Here is a 19,759-nt window from a genome sequence, read left to right on the forward strand (position 1 = left end):
CACAAATGCCTTCCCAGAGCTGTTCAGTCCAACTCTGATCACAGTTGCTGAGGCACGGAAACAACCCGGAGGCTCAACAGTCGGGAGATAAAGAAAGTGAGCTGTGTATTCACAGTGGGGTTTCATTCACCCAAGAGGAAGGTAGGGTTACATCATTCGCAGGAAGATGAATGAACTGGAGATGGACTTAGCATCACAGTATTTAAGGGAGTTGAGTCAGAGTTGGTAAGACAAATATGATTTCTCTCTATGGGTCCTAGATGTTTACATTGATATATAAATCATCTGAGCATATATGACATAAAAGGAGGTGTGTCACTGTCTAGGGGAATGAAGAAGACCAGGGCTATGATCAAAATTTATTATGTGCTTGCATTAAATGTCCTTATGAAAGGCATTACTAAGGATAATGAATATATGCCACTTTTTAAAAAATAAGAAAATACAGGGGACGAAAGTTATTGCTGGCATTGCTAGCATTGCTGGCAGCCAACTCTGATGCTGTAACAACCGATCTGCCAAGCAAGACGTGCTCCCCTCTGCAATAGTGGTTTAGAGGTTAGCAGGCAACCAACCCCTGCGGGGTTCGACTTGAGGCTTCCATGACAAGAAGGAATCTATACGTTGTCATGGGAACATGATCTAAACCCACCGTTTGGAAGGTCACAGGTCCAGGGAGGAGGGGGATGCTATTTCAGTTTGTGTATCAAATGGACATGTTGTCAAACTGCCTTCTAAGTGTTTACAATTATGGTCGTAGGTTAGTGTAGCTCTCAGGCTTAGTGGCACTACAAACACGCACGTACACATGCACACACACACACATACAGACACATGCACACATGGACACGCACACACACACACACACATTCAGACACATGCACACACGCACACACACACATGCATGCACATACATGAATAGAATGATAGAACAGTGATAGAAGTTTGAGAAGAAAAGAAAAAAAGGAAAAAGAGAGAAAAGGAGAAACAATAAAATGTCATCAATAAAGCATTTTTGTGTGCAAGAGCGATTTTGAAGCCACACAACGGTATGAAATCTAGTGGAAGCTGACTCAGAAGTTGAGCTAGTTTGTATTCCTGATGTCAAGACATTTCATAACAATGAATCTCTTAAGATTTTAAAGAAAGAACTTGTCTCATAAAGTTTCTGATGAACTAGATTCCGGGTAAAGGGGAAGGAGGCATAAGTCATTGGTAGAGCAATCCCCACCCCCAGAATTGCACAATAATAAAATATTATAAGACATAAAATAGAATAAGTCTATACAATAAAAATCCAACAAAAACTGGTTAAATGTGGTTGAATTATTAAAGTATCTGACTACGTAAAATTGCCAAATTTACATCACAATGTTCTAAATAATATGATGTGTAAGCACATACCCAAGTCTTTTTGTATTTTTAAATCTACCTTCTGAATTATTTATTGACATAAAGGTCTGTCAGTGGGAGCTAAAAAGAAAAGATATTTAAATTTAGACAGCATGTCTAGATTCCCTGGGAAAGCAGTGAACTAGCATTTTAATTACTAACAAATTTAATTTTTCAAACCAGTTATGAGCCATCAAAAGTCAACCAGCGACCGGAAGTCCCACACCCACGGATCCCGGCCCTCAGCAGCTCTCTGCTCCCAAACCCCGTGGGAGAGAGACCTCACTGCCTGATCAGGTGGGCACTCCTGAGGCTGCAGAGCGGAGGAGACCACCAACACTGCCCACCCCTGCCCACATCCCTGGCCCAACAGGCAACTGTATAAGGCCTCTGGGTTCCCGTAGGGGAGGGCCCAGGGGCGGCAGGACCCCTGCGCCTGAGACACCGCTGGAACCTGAAGGAAACAGACCGGATAAACAGTTCTCTGCACCCAAATCCCGTGGGAGGGAGAGCTAAACCTTCAGAGAGGCGGACACGCCTGGGAAACCAGAAGAGACTGTACTCTGTGCACATCCAGACGCCAGAGGAAAACACCAAACGCCATCTGGAACCCTGGTGCACGGAGGCTCCCGGAAAGAGCGGTGCAGATCTTCCCGGTTGCTGCCGCCGCGGAGAGGACTTACGCAGTACCCCACGAGCAAACTTGAGCCTTGGAACCGCAGGTAGGACCAACTTTTCCCCTGCAAGAAACCTGCCTGGTGAACTCAAGACACAGGCCCACAGGAACAGCTGAAGACCTGTAGAGAGGAAAAACTACACGCCCGAAAGCAGAACACTCTGTCCCCATAACTGGCTGAAAGAAAACAGGAAAACAGGTCTACAGCACTCCTGACACACAGGCTTATAGGACAGTCTAGCCACGGTCAGAAATAGCAGAACAAAGTAACACTAGAGATAATCTGATGGCGAGAGGCAAGCGCAGGAACCCAAGCAACAGAAACCAAGACTACATGGCATCATCGGAGCCCAATTCTCCCACCAAAGCAAACACGGAATATCCAAACACACCAGAAAAGCAAGATCTAGTTTCAAAATCATATTTGATCATGATGCTGGAGAAAGACATAAAGAACTCCCTTAGAGAACAAGTAGAAGCCTACAGAGAGGAATCGCAAAATCCCTGAAAGAATTCCAGGAAAACACAATCAAACAGTTGAAGGAATTAAAAATGGAAATAGAAGCAATCAAGAAAGAACACATGGAAACAACCCTGGACATAGAAAATCAAAAGAAAAGACAAGGAGCTGTAGATACAAGCTTCACCAACAGAATACAAGAGATGGAAGAGAGAATCTCAGGAGCAGAAGATTCCATAGAAATCATTGACTCAACTGTCAAAGATAATGTAAAGCGGAAAAAGCTACTGGTCCAAAACATACAGGAAATCCAGGACTCAATGAGAAGATCAAACCTAAGGATAATAGGTATAGAAGAGAGTGAAGACTACCAGCTCAAAGGACCAGTAAATATCTTCAACAAAATCATAGAAGAAAACTTCCCTAACCTAAAAAAAGAGATACCCATAGGCATACAAGAAGCCTACAGAACTCCAAATAGATTGGACCAGAAAAGAAACACCTCCCGTCACATAATTGTCAAAACACCAAACGCACAAAATAAAGAAAGAGTATTAAAAGCAGTAAGGGAAAAAGGTCAAGTAACATATAAAGGCAGACCTATCAGAATCACACCAGACTTTTCGCCAGAAACTACGAAGGCCAGAAGATCCTGGACAGATGTCATACAGACCCTAAGAGAACACAAATGCCAGCCCAGGTTACTGTATCCTGCAAAACTCTCAATTAACATAGATGGAGAAACCAAGATATTCCATGACAAAACCAAATTTACACAATATCTTTCTACAAATCCAGCACTACAAAGGATAATAAAGGGTAAAGCCCAACATAAGGAGGCAAGCTATACCCTAGAAGAAGCAAGAAACTAATCGTCTTGGCAACAAAACAAAGAGAATGAAAGCACACAAACATAACCTCACATCGAAATATGAATATAACAGGAAGCAATAATCACTATTCCTTAATATCTCTCAACATCAATGGCCTCAACTCCCCAATAAAAAGACATAGATTAACAAACTGGATACGCAATGAGGACCTTGCATTCTGCTGCCTACAGGAAACACACCTCAGAGACAAAGACAGACACTACCTCAGAGTGAAAGGCTGGAAAACAACTTTCCAAGCAAATGGTCAGAAGAAGCAAGCTGGAGTAGCCATTCTAATATCAAATAAAATCAATTTTCAATTAAAAGTCATCAAAAAAGATAAGGAAGGACACTTCATATTCATCAAAGGAAAAATCCACCAAGATGAACTCTCAATCCTCATCTTCGATTGGTTTATATACAAGTGTGCAATTTCTAGGCTTGAAAGTAAAATGATGCTATCTGGTGCTGGATAGAGGAGCCTTATTTTTTATTATGGCAGCTTGCTATTTATGTAACATGGTGATTTGGTTGAACACAATAAAGTACAGTAGTAACTGATCTCCCCCTCTTCCTGGATGAGTGAGGAGATGATTAAATGTTGATGTCAGCATCCTTGAGCATATTCAGATGAGCTTCTGCTTCTGTTGAAAAGGATGCTGTGTTTGATTGTGGTCCGAAGCTTTGAAGCACTACTTGGCATCTCCTTCCTTGGAGGTCTCACTGTTTAAACATAACAGATTTGATAGCTTGTTGGTAAGGTGAGGTCCAGCTTGTCTCCACTAGGTCATCTTCATGTGAATCCGGTGGTTATATGGTTTTGTTCTAGGGATATTTCATTTTTTTAATAACGGTTTTAGCTGACATTCATGGAGAGAATGAATCCTTAGAACTGTGCCACTAGTGAAAGGAAATCCTGTCTAGAGTATGTTTCTTTACAAAGCTGTGTCACACCATCCTTTGGGCCCTCTGCTGGAAAAGTAGAATCAAGTCTCAAATAATGCCTTTTAAATTGTATCCTCTAGTATTATAGATGTAGGACAGTACTGTATCATACCTCTGTGGATGTAAAATAGCTTGTACCTGCTTTATGATACGTAGTAGTGACCGTGCTTTATCAGAGCTGTTTTTAATGATGTTGCTCAGAATGTTTTCTTTCCAGATGATGATTGAGAAGCTAATTTAAAAAAAAAATGGTGCCAGGTACCACAAGAGTAACAGAACTGTGCTGTTTTCTCGGGTTTTGTTTTTTTACTTTTTTTTTTTTTTTTAATGGAGTGTGCTGGATGTCTCTACAGTTTTGTTCAGATGACTGCAGAACCTGGAAAAGCTGTTGCTGCTGTTGATGCATAACACACTGCTATTATTGGTCTTTTTATATAAATATAAATATATATATACAGATATATAATTTGAATTTTTTGAAACTTTACCTGTGCTGCCAACTTTGGAAAAAAGTATCCCCGTTTACTGTGTTGAGTTGGCACTGTACAGAAATTAACAGCCATATTGGTCTAGAAATGTTGAACTTAAGTTTTTTCCATTTGTACAGGGGTAACACACTGTATTAAATATGTAAGGTCTTATTAAAAAAAAAAAGTCAACCAGCATCTCTACTTAAGCAACTGCTTTCATGCACGTGGTATTTTTAGTTTTTTAAAAAAATTATTTATTATATGAATGATGCCTGTGCGTGTGAAATATGAATGTGTGTGCTTGTGTGTTTGTATGGGGGGGCGTGTCTGTATGTGTTTGAGTGTGTGTGTGAGTGTATTTTTGTATGTGCACATGCCTGTGAGTGTGTATGTTGTATGAGTATATACTTTGTGTACATGTGAGTGTAGTGTGTGTGTTTGTGTGTGTGTTTGTGTGTGTGTGTTTGTGTGTGTGTGGTTTTGTGTGTGTGTTTATGTGTTTTTGTGTGTGTTTGTGTGTGTGTGGTTTTGTGTGTGTGTTTATGTGTTTTTGTGTGTGTTTGTGTGTGTGTGGTTTTGTGTGTGTGTTTATGTGTTTTTGTGTGTGTTTGTGTGTGTGTTTTTCTGTGTGTGTTTATGTTTTTGTGTGTTTTTGTGTGTTTGTGTGTGTGTTTTTGTTTTTGTGTGTGTTTTTGTGTGTGTGTTTATGTGGTGTGTGTGTGTGTGTGTGTGTGTGTGTGTGTGTGTTTAGGTCAGAGGACAATTTTCAGGAGTCAGCTCAATTCACCACATGTCCTGGGGTTGAATTCAGGGCTCTGCATGGCAAGCACTTTCACCCTTGAGACACTGCTGCAGGCTCATTGTATGAACTCTTGGTAACATCCGTTTCTAATAAGAAATGTGGACCCCAAAAGCTGTCCCATTTATACTGCGCTTACATTATTTTGTTTCAACTACAAATTCCTAGACTATCAAAGCTACCAACATTTGACTGTAAGGCACAGAGGTTCTCAAAATACCAAGGGCCCCTCCCCCACTCCCCCCCATTGTGAGGATTAGCCCACATGACCCTCCCCCCTTCCCCCCCCTATTGTGAGGATTAGCCCACATGACATATTTTGAGCAAAATCCATAATGAGATGAATAGTTTTCTTACTGGAAATGTGTATGTTATATAAACAGTTATTGGAACCATATAATCTATATCGATATCCAGCCGGCCTGTTCCTTCTCAGATTTAATGAAGCTGTCCATTCAGCGCGGCTGTCTTGGACTTACAAGGCTCTGTTTGTCCTCAGAATAATAAGGCTAGGTTCACCAAGACACATGGCAACTGCCAAGATCATAATTACTTTTATATTGATTTAAATCTAGTAAAATATTAACATTTCTTATCTCGTAGAGGACGGTTTGAAAAATATACTACTGAAATTGTGAGTTAGGAAAAGGCACATTGTTTTAATCTGTATTTTGGGCCAAATATCTACCGTAAACGTTGTAGTGGATGTTTCCAGAATCTTCATGACATTAGAGAGAGCTACTCTAGAATTTATATTTTGATTCTGTTTCTATATTTGCTAAGATGGATTTGCCTATCTACCATCTAGTTAGCTAAACATGCCATTGTACGTAATAAATATCATTGAAAATAATGTCATCTATGCAAACAACTTATAAACACGTCCTAATTATAAGTAATAAGTGCACTTTTGTAATGTCTTAAGCTTTGATTAATTAGCTTGTTCTAACACATACCAGCCAGCCATTTTCAAGCACGCTGTAGTTTTGACCTGTTCAGCTTTTGCTTCATTTAAAGTCTGCGTCGCACCCATTCTAAAACTGGTTTTAAGATAAAATGTACAATGACCACATGCCTCCAAAGAGAGATTAAATTACTTCCAGTCGTTTTAAACCGACAGGGAAAAGCAAACTCACATGAAACCTATCATCCAGAGTTTTGACAACATAGAATTTTCCAGTTCAGGGAATGCGTACTCTATCTGAGACACTTCATCCAAACAGGGATAAGGGCGGGAAGGGCCTCCGCGGCTGAAGCTCACAGCAGTCACACGATGGCGCCCTCCTGTGGAGATTTGCTTAAAGCTTCATCTGCCTGCCCTTGAGAAAGACTCCCCCCCCCCAACCCCCCTCAACAAAAATCGAGGCATTCAGAATTAGGGAAATTCTATCTGGTTGAGTCACTCGTTCCATTTGTAACTGAACGTCGAGCTGCTTTTCAAATCCAAAAAGCATTTATGGTTCCTAGGATTTGCAGATACACGAAAGGGAGAGAGGCTTTTCATCTTTATGTTTTAATTATTTCATTGAAGTAGCTTTCCTCCTTGACTTTAACTTAAATAATTAAGCACTAAAGGGAGCAACCAGAAAACTCAGACCCTGGAGCAGGAACACAAACTCTTCAGTAAAGACATTTTTTTTTCAGATATGTTCAGTGAAAACCGGTTTCATTTTAGAAGCATAAAGACCATAGATTTGTAATCACAACAAAGAAAGAGCAGTGAGGTTTAATTTAATTTGACTCTGTACTTATTTATTTTCATTAACTGTATGTAAAAAGGTGACCATTAAATTTTCAAACCATTTGATTTTTCGCCCTACTAGAAAACGTACCTTTTCCACCCAGAATAAATCAATGTCATTTATTAGATGTTTGTCTCAAATTAATTGTTTCGTTTATATTTTCTCACCAAAACTGGCCCTCCTCTTATGCTCAATTTTCTGGGCATGGAAATGTGACCTGCGTCACATGAGACAGACACACACTCACATATAACCCAGTATCCCTTCCCTCTTGATAGACATTTATGAATAGATTTCAATCTATGCAGAATCACCCGGTCAACGGACTCAGTCTGAATTTCCTGTCATATCTTCCTTCTCTTTTCCTGCTTCCCTGTACAGCCTTTTCAGACCTATTAATGCTGAGGACCCCCTACTAACTACTCAACACTCAAAGCTCACCTTCTCCTCCATGGGTGTTAAGAGCCACTAAGGTGGGTTGGGGTCACCCCAACCATAAAATCATTTTCATTGATATTTCATAGCTGTGATTTTGCTACTGTAATGCACCGTAATGATATACAGGTCATCTTAAGCATCCCCCCTATGGAAAGGTCAATCGAGCCCCATACAGGTCTCGACCCACAGGTTGAGAACCACCATGGATGTCTTCAAGCAGGAGCAGGTTAATTAAAGAGAGCTCAGAGGAAAACAAGAAAGCTATCCCATTGGCAGCATTTGACTTTAAAATACAATGGATTTTTTTTTTTTGTCTCTTCATATAAATTTCTTTAAATCTGTCTCCTGCAAACGGAAATGGGGAAAACACAGGATTTTCAAAGTCTAAATGTCTGTAATTACAGACTATTAGGTAAGTGCTGAGCTCATAACAGGAGAAGAGAGTGCAGCTCGGTCTGAAGCTGTCGTCATGATCGAGAGACCATGAGTAAGCCCATCCACGCTAGAAGTGTGGGACAAAATCTTCAAAGCAAAAATAGCATGAGAAAATGTGCAGCGGTGGAGTGAGGAACGGTGTCAGCTTCCTTCAGTAAAAAATAGCTTAATTAGTAGGACCAGATTAGATTAGCAGCATAATTGAGAAATTCAACCTAGCTAAAGAGTCACCAAATGGGAAAAAAGGAAAAAAAAAATAAACAAACTGTAAAAGAAGGATAGGGAGTCTGGGAGAGGGGCAGGAAGGATACGTTCAGTATGAGATATGCACTTGTATGAAGATAGCATCGTATAGCCCAGTACTGTATTTATTGAGTACATATGATAAAACATAAAATAAGTAAATATTAGGTTAAATAAATTTAGTGCTGGGCATCTTTTGTCTTCTGGGTTTAAAAATAAAAATTCTAGGGGATGGTGAAATGACTCAGTGATTAAGAGCATTGACTCCTCTTCCAGAGGTCCTGAGTTCAAATCCCAGCAACCACATGGTGGCTCACCACCATCTGTAATGAGATCTGATGCCCTCTTCTGGTGTGTCTGAAGACAGCTACAGTGTACTCATGTACATAAAATAAATAAATGATTCTTTTAATAAATAAATAAATCTAGAAAAATGAGATTTGCCATCAAGGAAACAAGGGTAATATCCAAAGTAGGTAACAGACCAGACTTAAATAAGATAAAATTGGGTCACAGTTAGACAATGTCCCTCAAATAATTCAGGGTGAACCTCATGACATCCCATATTTCAGGGTGTGCCCTCTCCACAGAGATGGCAACCTTCCTAGACCCCAGGATAATAATGCGTTGTCAGTTAGTTTGGACACTATCACACAAGTTAAATCATCAAGATTGGGTAACTGCGATCCTAGATACAAAGTCTAAGTTTCCCATCAAGAGACTCCAGGCAAGCCAATCTCACGGAGCTGCAAACTCAGATTCCAAAAGCCCTTGTCGCTGCATCCCCACTCTAGGGCATCCCACTGTCCCAGAGGGGTCCTCTCCAAAACGTGAAGGCCTTCCTTTCACAGCACAAGATTCAGCTTGGAATTTTAATGTTGTTTAGCACTGAAGTCCCTTTGGGGAAAATTTGTTTACTCCCAAATTACTTTTCTCTCTGTATTTCCTGTCGCAAGAGCTAGAACAAAGCCCAAATGAGAGAGTAAGAAAAGCAGAAGAGAAAAAGAAAGTGCTAGAAGGCAGAGCTCGGACTCGAGCTGGGAAGTTTGCTTCCCCCGAACACGTGGGAAGTTTTGTGGTTTGAAGCACTTGGCGGTTCCTGTGCTGTCTGCAGAACCAGGGCATTGGAATGAGTCACGTGGAGCACAATGGAAAAAGAAAGCATCAACAGCACTTCCTGTTGGCAGTGGCTTTTTAGCTTCTGGCTAAAAACCAGGCAGTTGACCATATTTAAGGTGTAATTTGCTGTAACTGGATGTGATTGGCTAAAATAAGTCCTCCCGACATGGACACAGAGGACAGACGATATCTGATGGGATTGTCTCTCAGCCTCCATTTCTTACTCTCTAAGCCACAAAAGACTGTTAATAGGGGTGACAGTGAGTGAAACTGAGGTCACGTGACCTAATGGTTTTTGTAGTCAACTTGGGGGTGATTTGTCATTGATGTTTGTGGGGAGGGCATGGGACAGTCTCTAGCAAACCCCAGGAATTCCTGTCTCAATCCCTGAACTGTGCGGGTTACAGACAGATGAGACCTTTTCTTGGTTTTTATGCGATTGCTCGAATCTGAACTCAGACCTGCACAGAAACCACTTCTCCCGTCTCCATAAATTTCAATATTTTATTATTTTAAATGCTTTATTAGAGTGTCAGGATCAAAGCATCAAGGATATGTTCTCCTCCTTCAAAATATCTTTTTTTCTGATGGACTGGGTTTAACTCAATGGCATTCATTAAACCCTGGCTAGGATCTCCAGCATCCGCCTACCACCACCAGAAAAGGAGATGTTTTTCTATTACCTATCAAAAGAATTATTCTAACATATGCTATATTTTATCTTAACTACACTGGAAAATAAATTATGTAGTAGCTTAAACCTTCTTACAAATTACATACAGTACGATGCTATTAATTTAAATCCAAATCATTTTCAATTTCAGGCAATCAGTCTGACTGCAGAGATAATAAACTCCGATCTATAAAACAATAAAGTCACTCACAATTTTGATGCTGTTACTTAGAGCAGTTTATTTGCAGGAGGATGGGAAAACAAACTGTATCATATGTAACACACACATACACATACATACATACACATACATATACACACACATGCATATACATATACATACATACACACACATACACATACACATATATACACACACACATATACACAACACACATACATACACATATACACACGCATACACATACATACACATACATAAACATACACACACATACATACACATACACACATACACACACATACACATATACACACACATACACACATATACAACACACATACACGCACATATACACAACACACATATACACAACACACATACATACACACACATATACACACACATACACATACATACACATACATAAACATACACACACATACATACACATACACACACATACACACATATACACACACATACACACACATATACATACATACACACACATACACATATACACACATACACTACACAACACACATACATACACACATACACACACACATACACACACACACACACACACACAGAGACCCCAGGACCTCTGTTCTCTGGTCGCACTTTCTTATGTTCTTGCTTTCTTAATAAGGTGGAATTTAAATTTTGCGACAATTGCTGTTTATATGCAAATGGACATTGCTAATTATAAGTGGCGCTTGGCTCTCTTCTGCCTTCTAAGTCATTAAGGTAGCCCCAGAATATTTACTTGTAATGCTTTACTAGTAATTACAGTAACTCTAGCAATCTTTTCTAACAGAGCTTCCATAAGAAATGGAGTCCTACCGAAAATCGAAAATCGGTAACAATTTTGAATTCTGTGAAGGATAATATGTATAAATAGAAAGTTAATTCATGACAAGCAGTGGGTATTTTGGTTTTGCAAAATCTTTCTTGAGGCTGATATTCGTCCCCCTTGAAAGTGTACATCGTCTGTTTAGAAAACATGCTAAAATTCACACTGCCATCAAATTACAAGTGGCTTACCAGGCCAACTCACCTAAATAAATCTTTTTGGTAAGTATAAAAGTCGCCTTAGTTTTTAGGAAAAGTGAAATCATTTTAAAATTCTGTCTATGGTAAGAGCACTGATCTACATGTAACTGACAGCAATTTCGCTTGCAGAATTTCGAGCGTGAGACTGTTATAAAAGGAGTATTTTGAGGAATGTAACTTGGCTCGGGCACACACAGCATTTTGAAGTGAAAGCCATTAGGGACAGAGAGACTAATTAGGAAGATAAAAAAGGAGGAATTACCAAACATAGCTAGAATGTGGCAATAACAATGAGAAGGAGGGACAACTATTAGACCATAAAGAAAATTTGATGCCAAAATTGGCTGTGGCTGACTCTAAGTCAGTGGTTCTCAACCTGAGGGTCATGACCTCTTTTGAGGTCTAATGATCTGGGATAACCTAAGACAATCAAAAATGTCAGATGTTTACACTATGATTCATGACTAGCAAAATTACAGTTATGAAGTGGCAACAAAATAACTATGGTTGGGGGTCACCACAACCAGAGAAACTGTGTCAGTGGGTCACAGACTTAGGAAGGTTGAGAACTGCTGCTCTTGGGCATCTAGACCAATCAAAGGGGGCACAGTTCTAAGGAAGAGTCCAGAAGAGTAATTACATAACAGTGATTATACCATCCACATAATTAATAAGACTGCGTTGTTCATAATGCTGAGAAAAGTTGTGACACTGAGTTTAGTGTTAACTGCATTGAAATCTATATACATGGAGACTTCGGCATGGTGTCCTTCCAAGTAGAGGTAGCCGACTAGAGAAGCACAGTGGAGAGGTTATTGGTCCTCCAGGCAGGAACACTTGCCCCGTAAACTTTTCACAGCCATCCTCGTGCACGTTCCTCCTAACGCCCACTGTGACACCACAGCACAAAGGTGCCAGGTCCAAGGTCACACTGCAGTGTGACTGTATCCTTTGTGGCCAGGCTCTAGCTAAGCATGAGCAGAGCAGGAGAAACCAGCTCAAAAAGAAAAAAAAAATGCATGAAACTAGAAGCGAGGCTGTGGAAAATTCTTCCAAGCATCAGCTGCGTGAAAAGCTAGTCACGTCTTGCCGCGAGCTAAATGACATTTTAAGAACTCTAAAATATATATTTTTTTGAAGACTTGGAATAAAGAAACCAAAGTGCAAATGAAATGCAAACATTTGATTCAATACGTTTTGAATATACCATTTCAACTGTAATTTGGACAGACTCTTGGAATGTTTTAGTTCAACAAGTGAGAAATGATGGCTTCTGACTTGGATCTCCATGCAAGGCATCTTTTATCATCTGAAAAATTGGTTTATTGAAAAAAAAGGATAAAAAATCAACATATAATGAAAGAGGAAGCAAGAATAGCATAAACCATCAGAACTTGTTCCAACAACAAAATCTAATGTATGATTTCCCCAAAACTCCTCTGATGGGAAAAGGCAGTAAAACGGTAAGAGATGCTCGAAGAGGACCAGTAGGCAGCCTTCTTGACCCATTTAAAGTCATTAATGGAGAAGAGTAGCTCACAAGGCTACTGGAGAAGCCATTTAACTTTCTTATGACTTAGTGAAAAGAATCCTACTATCTACAAGGATCACTTGACATGCCTGTCTTGCCCACACAATGAGGGCATCCGCACAAAATTGGATAATGGCTGTCATTCACTCGAGAATACAGAACATCTCAAATTGTCCCTCACATAAAAGAAACTGATCAGAACCTTCAATCTCTGGCCCACATCTCAAGGCAACTCACTAATGTCTGCTGATACGCTGCATCTGTCCTAAACTGCATTGATAATTGCCAATGAGAGCTTCTGAGGCTGAGATGTACCTAAGCCATCGGTGATTTAAACGTTCCTATTTGCCAAGGTAGAGGAAAGAGGGAATATTTTGTTTATGGAAAATATTTCAATGCTGCTGGGTCTGATCAGAGACTGAAGCTAAAAATTGGCAGAAATGTCATGTTAGATGTAGACAGAGCCATTGACACGTTAAATGTAATTCACGGTTTGGTATTTTAAAGATTTGTTAACTTTATAATAACGTAAGTCATCACTGAATCACCAACCAAAGAGCATACACCTAGGCCTCCCTGCACGTATGTAGCAGAAGTGCAGCTTGGTCTTCATGTGGGTCCCAAACAACTGGAGTGGGGGCTGTCACAAAGGCCATTGCCTATATGTGGGATATGTTCTACTAGTCGGGCTGCCTCTGGCTTCAATGGGAGAGGATACAGAGACTTGATGTGGCAGGATGGGGGATACCCAGGGGCCCCAACCTGCTCAGAGGAGAAGGGGACGGGGTTGGGGAAAAGAATTGTGGGAGGGGAAAGGCAGTGAGTGGGATGTAAAGTGAATAAGTAACAATAATAATAACAATAATAACAATAAAAATAAAATAGACTTAAAAACATGAAGACACAGCATGCTATGAACCAAACTATGTCTACTTAAAACATACGTGCTCAAGTCCTGAAAAAAAAAATGTAACTCAGCAATTCTTTCGTTACTCTGTATCCTCAAATTTGTAATTTGTCTCCTAAGGGCCTAAATGCCAAAGTTCTTGTCCCTGGAATGCAGTGACTGGGATTTGGTGAATCCTTCAGAAAGAGGGGGTCTGTGGAAGATTCTTCAACAGGAGGGGAGCTTATGGGACGTCATTCAGTCAGCAACAATGGCATACCCTTGATTGGACCTGTGTGATCCTGGCTTCTTGGCCGAGAGGCGAATAACTCCCCTCCTCCATGATGAGCAGCTTACTTTATTACAGGCCCAAGGCAGTGGTGCCACTGGTCAGTCATGAACCAGAACCTTCACACCAATGATCTGAAATAAATACGCATACACACATGCATATGCATGTACACATATACATGTACCTATGCACACACACAAATGCATGCATACATGCACACATAAATATATACATGCACCCACCCAAAACACACCACACATAGACACAGGCACACAAACACACAACACACACATATACTCACATATATGTACACACACATGTACACGCATAGCATGCACACTTACATATATAAAGACACACATAAGCTCACATGCATGCCCATGCACACATGCGTACATATTTGCACACGTACATACCTGAACACATGCACATATACATGCACACTCACACGGACATATATACACATTTACATACACACACGCCACTCACTCTTGTGTCTATCTTGATGACAATCTTACTGTGGCCTAGTACAGTCTGCTCTGGGTGTTCTTGTCCATGGATAAGTGAGGGAACCCAGAAGAGCAAATGTCACCTCCATGACGGGTGTGATTGGGGTGCCTTGGAACAGAGCGGAGGCATAAAAGGTTGAAGAGAAGTTGTTTTAGGTACATTCCAAAGCAGCTCTAGAAGGACTCGCTGGTCAGCTGGTACCAAGGAGTAGAAAAAGGAGGGATCAAAGAAGCTTCTCAGGATTCAGCTTGACAATTGGATGTCGAAACGATGACCTGGAGCAACGGGATGGACGTGCGTAAAGCGGGTTGCCTTGTCATGTGCTCCCCTCTGCCTCGCCTCACCTCCCACAGTGCTTGCCCAGAGTACACTAGAGCGCACACCGAGTTAGACCATAAACACAATGAAGGCAAGGACTGCTCCGTATTTACCAAGCACAGGATTTAGTACAGTTGAAATTAAACCCGTTAAACCCATCAGCTCTACAAGATGCTCTACTAACACTAGATTCAATCTCTCTAATGGACAAATTACAATAGTTAAGAGCCCAGGTCGAGCATAAAGACACCAGAATTAGAGCCTTAATCCTGTCTCTTGTCATCTGGGAGACTTGGAACAGCAGCACAGCTTCTCAGAGCCTCTTATCCCTCACTGGAGACTGAGAACGAATACACACCTAGGATTATCATAAGGTAAAAATTAAAATAAAGCAGCAGAAGTGCATTAAAAAATGTCATCAAGATGTCCGGCATGCACTGGCACTTAATAAATGCCAGGATGCACTCGAGTTTGGTTCCCTGGCTAGTACATATAATACCTCAAGTTTGGATACCACAAAATCAGTGTAGTGGAAAATGTGAGGTGAGAGAAGACATATTCTGAGCATAAGAACATATCTTAAATAATTTCAGGACAAGATAATAGGTTTCTTCACTCTGGCAGCCCTAAAGGGAAAGGGGGGGGGAGGGGGAGGACTGAAAGGCACTGTGGCAAAAATAGAATGAATTTACCCAATTCTTTACTGCACTATTTAACCTCTGCTTTCTTAATCATATGCACAGCAGGGGAAAGGATGTGCTAAAACAATTCATGTGTCATGAACAAAGCAGCAGCAGATTTTAGTTCAAAAATCACACTAGGAAAACCACCAGTTGGAAGTAAAGTAATAAGGCCAAATTTATTTTCTTAATTGAGTCTTGAGTTACAAGCAACCCTTTAATTACATTAATCAACCGGCTTCCTCTCAGCAAATAATGAGGGAACCACATTGTTCGAACTTTTGCTAAATTCATTTCTAAAAATTGCTGGATATTATTCAAACGTATGGAAAATAGACCCCTTGATTTATTCTCCTCTTTTTGCTTCTACCTTTCCTTTTCTTATTTACATTTTAAAAGTTATCCCCTTTCCCGGTTTCCCCTCCAGAAACCTGCTATCCCATCCCCCTCCCCCCCTGCTTCTATGAGAGTACTCCCCCACCTACCCACCTGCTCCCTCCCACCTCTCCACCCTGACATTCCCCTACACTGGGGCATCAAGCCTTGACAGAACCAAGGGCCTTTCCTCCCATTGATGCCCGACAAGGTCATCCTCTGCTACAAATGCAGCTGAAGCCATGGGTCCATCCCTGTGTACTCTTGGGATGGTGGTGTGGTACCTAGAAGCTCTGAGGATATGGTTGCTATATCTGATAAAGGGCTAATATTCAATATATACAAAGAACTCAAGGAGTTAGACTCCAGAGAATCAAATAACGCTATTAAAAATGGGGTACACAGCTAAACAAATTCTCAACTGAGGAATATTGAATGGCCGAGAAGCACCTAAAGAAATTTTCAACATCTTTAGTCATCAGGGAGATGCAAATCAAAACAACTCTGAGATTCCACCTTGTACCAGTCAGAATGGCTAAGATAAGAGACTCAGGTGACAATAGATGCTGGCCAGGATGTGGCAAAAGAGGAACACTACTCCATTGTTGATGGGATTTCAAGCTGATACAACCACTCTGGAAATCAGTCTGGAGGTTCCTCAGAAAATTGGACATAGTACTACCTGAGGACCCAGCTATACCTCTCCTGGGCATATACCCAAAAGATGCCCCAACATATAACAAGGACACATGATCCACTACGTTCATAGCAGCCTTATCTACAATAACTAGAAGCTGGAAAGAACCCAGATGTCCTTCAACGGAGGAATGGATACAGAAAGTGTGGTATATTTACAAAATGTAATACTACTCAGCTATTAAAAACAATGACTTCATGAAATTCTTAGGCAAATGGATGGAACTTGAAAATATCATCCTGATTAAGGTAACCCAATCACAAAAGAACACACATGGTATGCACTCACTGATAAGCAGATATTAGCCCAAAAGCTTGGCATACCCAAGATACAACTCACAGACCACATGAAGCTCAAGAATAAGGAAGACAAAGTGCAAATACTTCAGTCCTTCTTAGAAGGGGGAACAACAATATTCATAGGAGGAAATATGGAGACAAAGAGTGGAGCAGGAACTGAAGGGAAGGCCATCCAGAGGCTGCCCTACCTGGGGATCCATCCCATATGCAGTCACCAAACCCAGACAATATTGCTGGTGCCAAGAAGTGTTTGCTGACAGGAGCCGATATAGCTGTCTCCTGAGAGGCTCTGCTAGAACCTCTGTCCTTTGATTGTAGCCACAACAAAAAACAAGCACACACTAACTTCTAGACACATCTGTAAGTCGCATTTGAAGCATTTAAAACATTTACATTTACGTGTTTTTAAATGTTAGTGGGCCTCGATTGGACTAAATTTCTTTGTCCTTGTTAAACCCTAACAGCATTTTTTTTTAATTTTTTCATTGTTCTAATTTTGGAACTTTTGATGTATTTCTAAGGAAGTTGGTTCTGCTGACTACATGACTGTCAACCGGAAGACTGCTTACCTGTGTAAGAGGTGGCAAACCTAAGGCTTTGGGGAGAGCAAATGAGTTTCCTAAAGGTCATGTGACTATTAGATCTCAAAGCTGGGCCTGGACCTACGCCCGATGGCTTCATCTCTTTGCAGACGCCGTGTGAATCTTTTGTTCTAGGATGTTCTATTCTTTCATGTGGTGTTACTTCCCAGATAGTCCATCTTCCACCCTATTCAACCCTGTTGTCGCTCTCTTAACTCACCCTGACACTCTGGGCATCACCTGCTCACTAAACCCTCCTCTGACAGTGAATAGCCATGTTCTAGGTACTCTATGGACACTTTGAATAGTTATTTCTCTTGTCACCTTTACTTCACTGCAAACCCACACACCAAACTGTGACCTCTTTGAAAGTCAGAACTGTGCTGTCATTGCTGGGTCCCAGGCCTGTAGCACACGGCTAAAGACACCTGGGAAACCACCCAGTGAATGGGAAACTTTGTTTGACTGAGGGCCTCACTATGTAGCCCAAACTAGCCTCAGACTTGCAACCCTCCTGTCTCAGATTCCTCAGTGATTATATTATGGATATATGCTGACATATCTAGTCATAAGTAATATGGAAAAATATCGAGGTCCTTTTTCTATTCTGTAAAAGGAGAAAATATGTAGAAAAGCCTTAAGCAAATGTTTAGAGTTCCACTTAACGTTTGAAGGCACATAGGACCTACAGTGGTGGGCAAGGGGGATGTTAAAATTTTAAAACCAGTTATTTGAAATATGCCCTGAACTGAAATGTTCAAATTTTAACACCATTACAGAAAACATAAAAATCATCATATTTTATATTGCTGTCATTGACAGTCACACTTTGAGAGTGTAATAAAACAATATTTTACCGTAAGGACCTTAAGCATGTACATTAAACATTTTCTATCTTCCAGCCTTTAAAAATTATTGTTGCTGTGTCACTTACATAGTGTGCAATCAATCCTGAGAAACAGAGTGTCGTCTTTGCAATGTCATCAAGCAACTCAGAAACAATGTCTTTGCTCAGATGTTTTATAAACAAAACTAGTCCGCCACAGATGTTGTTTCCCAAATAATCACAAGCTTCCTCAGTTCAAGATGAAATACATTTACTTATCTGTAGATGGTAGGCCTGGGCTATGCCTGCAAATCAGCCTTTTGCACCGTAGGAGGCGCTAAAGAGCCAGAACCTTTGTCTTTTAAAGGAAGAACTATTGCTCTGCTTTAACACACCTCCACAACAGCCCTTGGCCACTTGGGAGCTCAGGTGAAAAAAAACAAAAACTTATATACACAGCGTGAGTCTAGAAAAGATGATAGAGGCAGATGAGATTAATATATCAAAAAAAAAATGGGAACTTACATGTTAAGTAAATTGTCTACTTTGGGCTTTTATTTCTGGGATTAGTATCTAGTCCTTTGAAAGCGTAGCAACCTTCCAATGCTATTTCTAAGTATATATAGTCAGTAACTTATTGTCAAGAGCTGGCGGGGGGAGTACTAACCACATACATGTCAGTAGTTACCAGTATTAGGAATTTTTTTTTTAATATTTAGCTATCGACTGCATTTTCCATAATCCGTCACCATTCCCGCTAAGTATAAACATTTTAAGTAAAAAAAGAATCATTGGCCAATGCAGTATTTCCTCTGTTCTCTATAATCAAAGAAATGTGTGTCAGAAATTAACAGTCCCACAAATTTCTCCAGAGCCAAATAAAGAGTGACTAACCCGGTGGCCCTCAACTGCAGCCCTTTTGTGCAGCATCACAACTGACCATCCACACGTTTTTCCCTCCAACCTTCTAACAGCATCTCTAGACCTCTGCACTACACCCCACCCTGTGATAACCGAAATCTTGCTTATATCATACACGACAGATGCCCAGGTCATATCTAAATATTACACAAGAGGCAAGCCACAGTACAGTGTCGAACTTACTAACATAGTCACAAAGGACCTAGCAACAGTTTGGTTTGACATTCACATGTATGTGCACACTCGCATACACACATGCCCGTGCACACATACATACACAAACACACACATGCACTCACACACACATACTGAAAGAAAATTAAAAGCTGAAGTGGGAAA

The 19,759-nt window shown here is 40.6% G+C and overlaps 1 protein-coding gene and 1 long non-coding RNA gene across 8 annotated transcripts in view; one reads left to right on the forward strand and one right to left on the reverse strand.

Annotated features, from left to right (window-relative positions):
- The window catches only part of Cabcoco1 (ciliary associated calcium binding coiled-coil 1), a 109,210-nt gene that overhangs the window by 67,612 nt on the left and 21,839 nt on the right, over positions 1-19,759 (forward strand). For 4 of the 6 annotated variants that reach the window (XM_087597756.1, XM_087597752.1, XM_087597758.1 and 1 more), the window contains one exon: positions 1,576-2,687. The exons of the other annotated variants lie outside the window; for them this stretch is intronic. In XM_087597756.1, the coding sequence (XP_087453882.1) occupies positions 1,576-1,581 (6 nt within the window). In that variant the 3' untranslated portion in view covers positions 1,582-2,687. Of the gene's footprint in view, positions 1-1,575; positions 2,688-19,759 lie in introns of those variants that run through there. 6 annotated transcript variants of the gene reach the window in all.
- The window catches only part of LOC147998603 (uncharacterized), a 97,149-nt gene that overhangs the window by 54,610 nt on the left and 22,780 nt on the right, over positions 1-19,759 (reverse strand). The window lies entirely within an intron of this gene.

Source organism: Rattus norvegicus, chromosome 20 (assembly GCF_021556685.1).
Source record: "Rattus norvegicus strain SHRSP/BbbUtx chromosome 20, alternate assembly SHRSP_T2T, whole genome shotgun sequence".
NCBI lineage: Eukaryota > Metazoa > Chordata > Mammalia > Rodentia > Muridae > Rattus > Rattus norvegicus.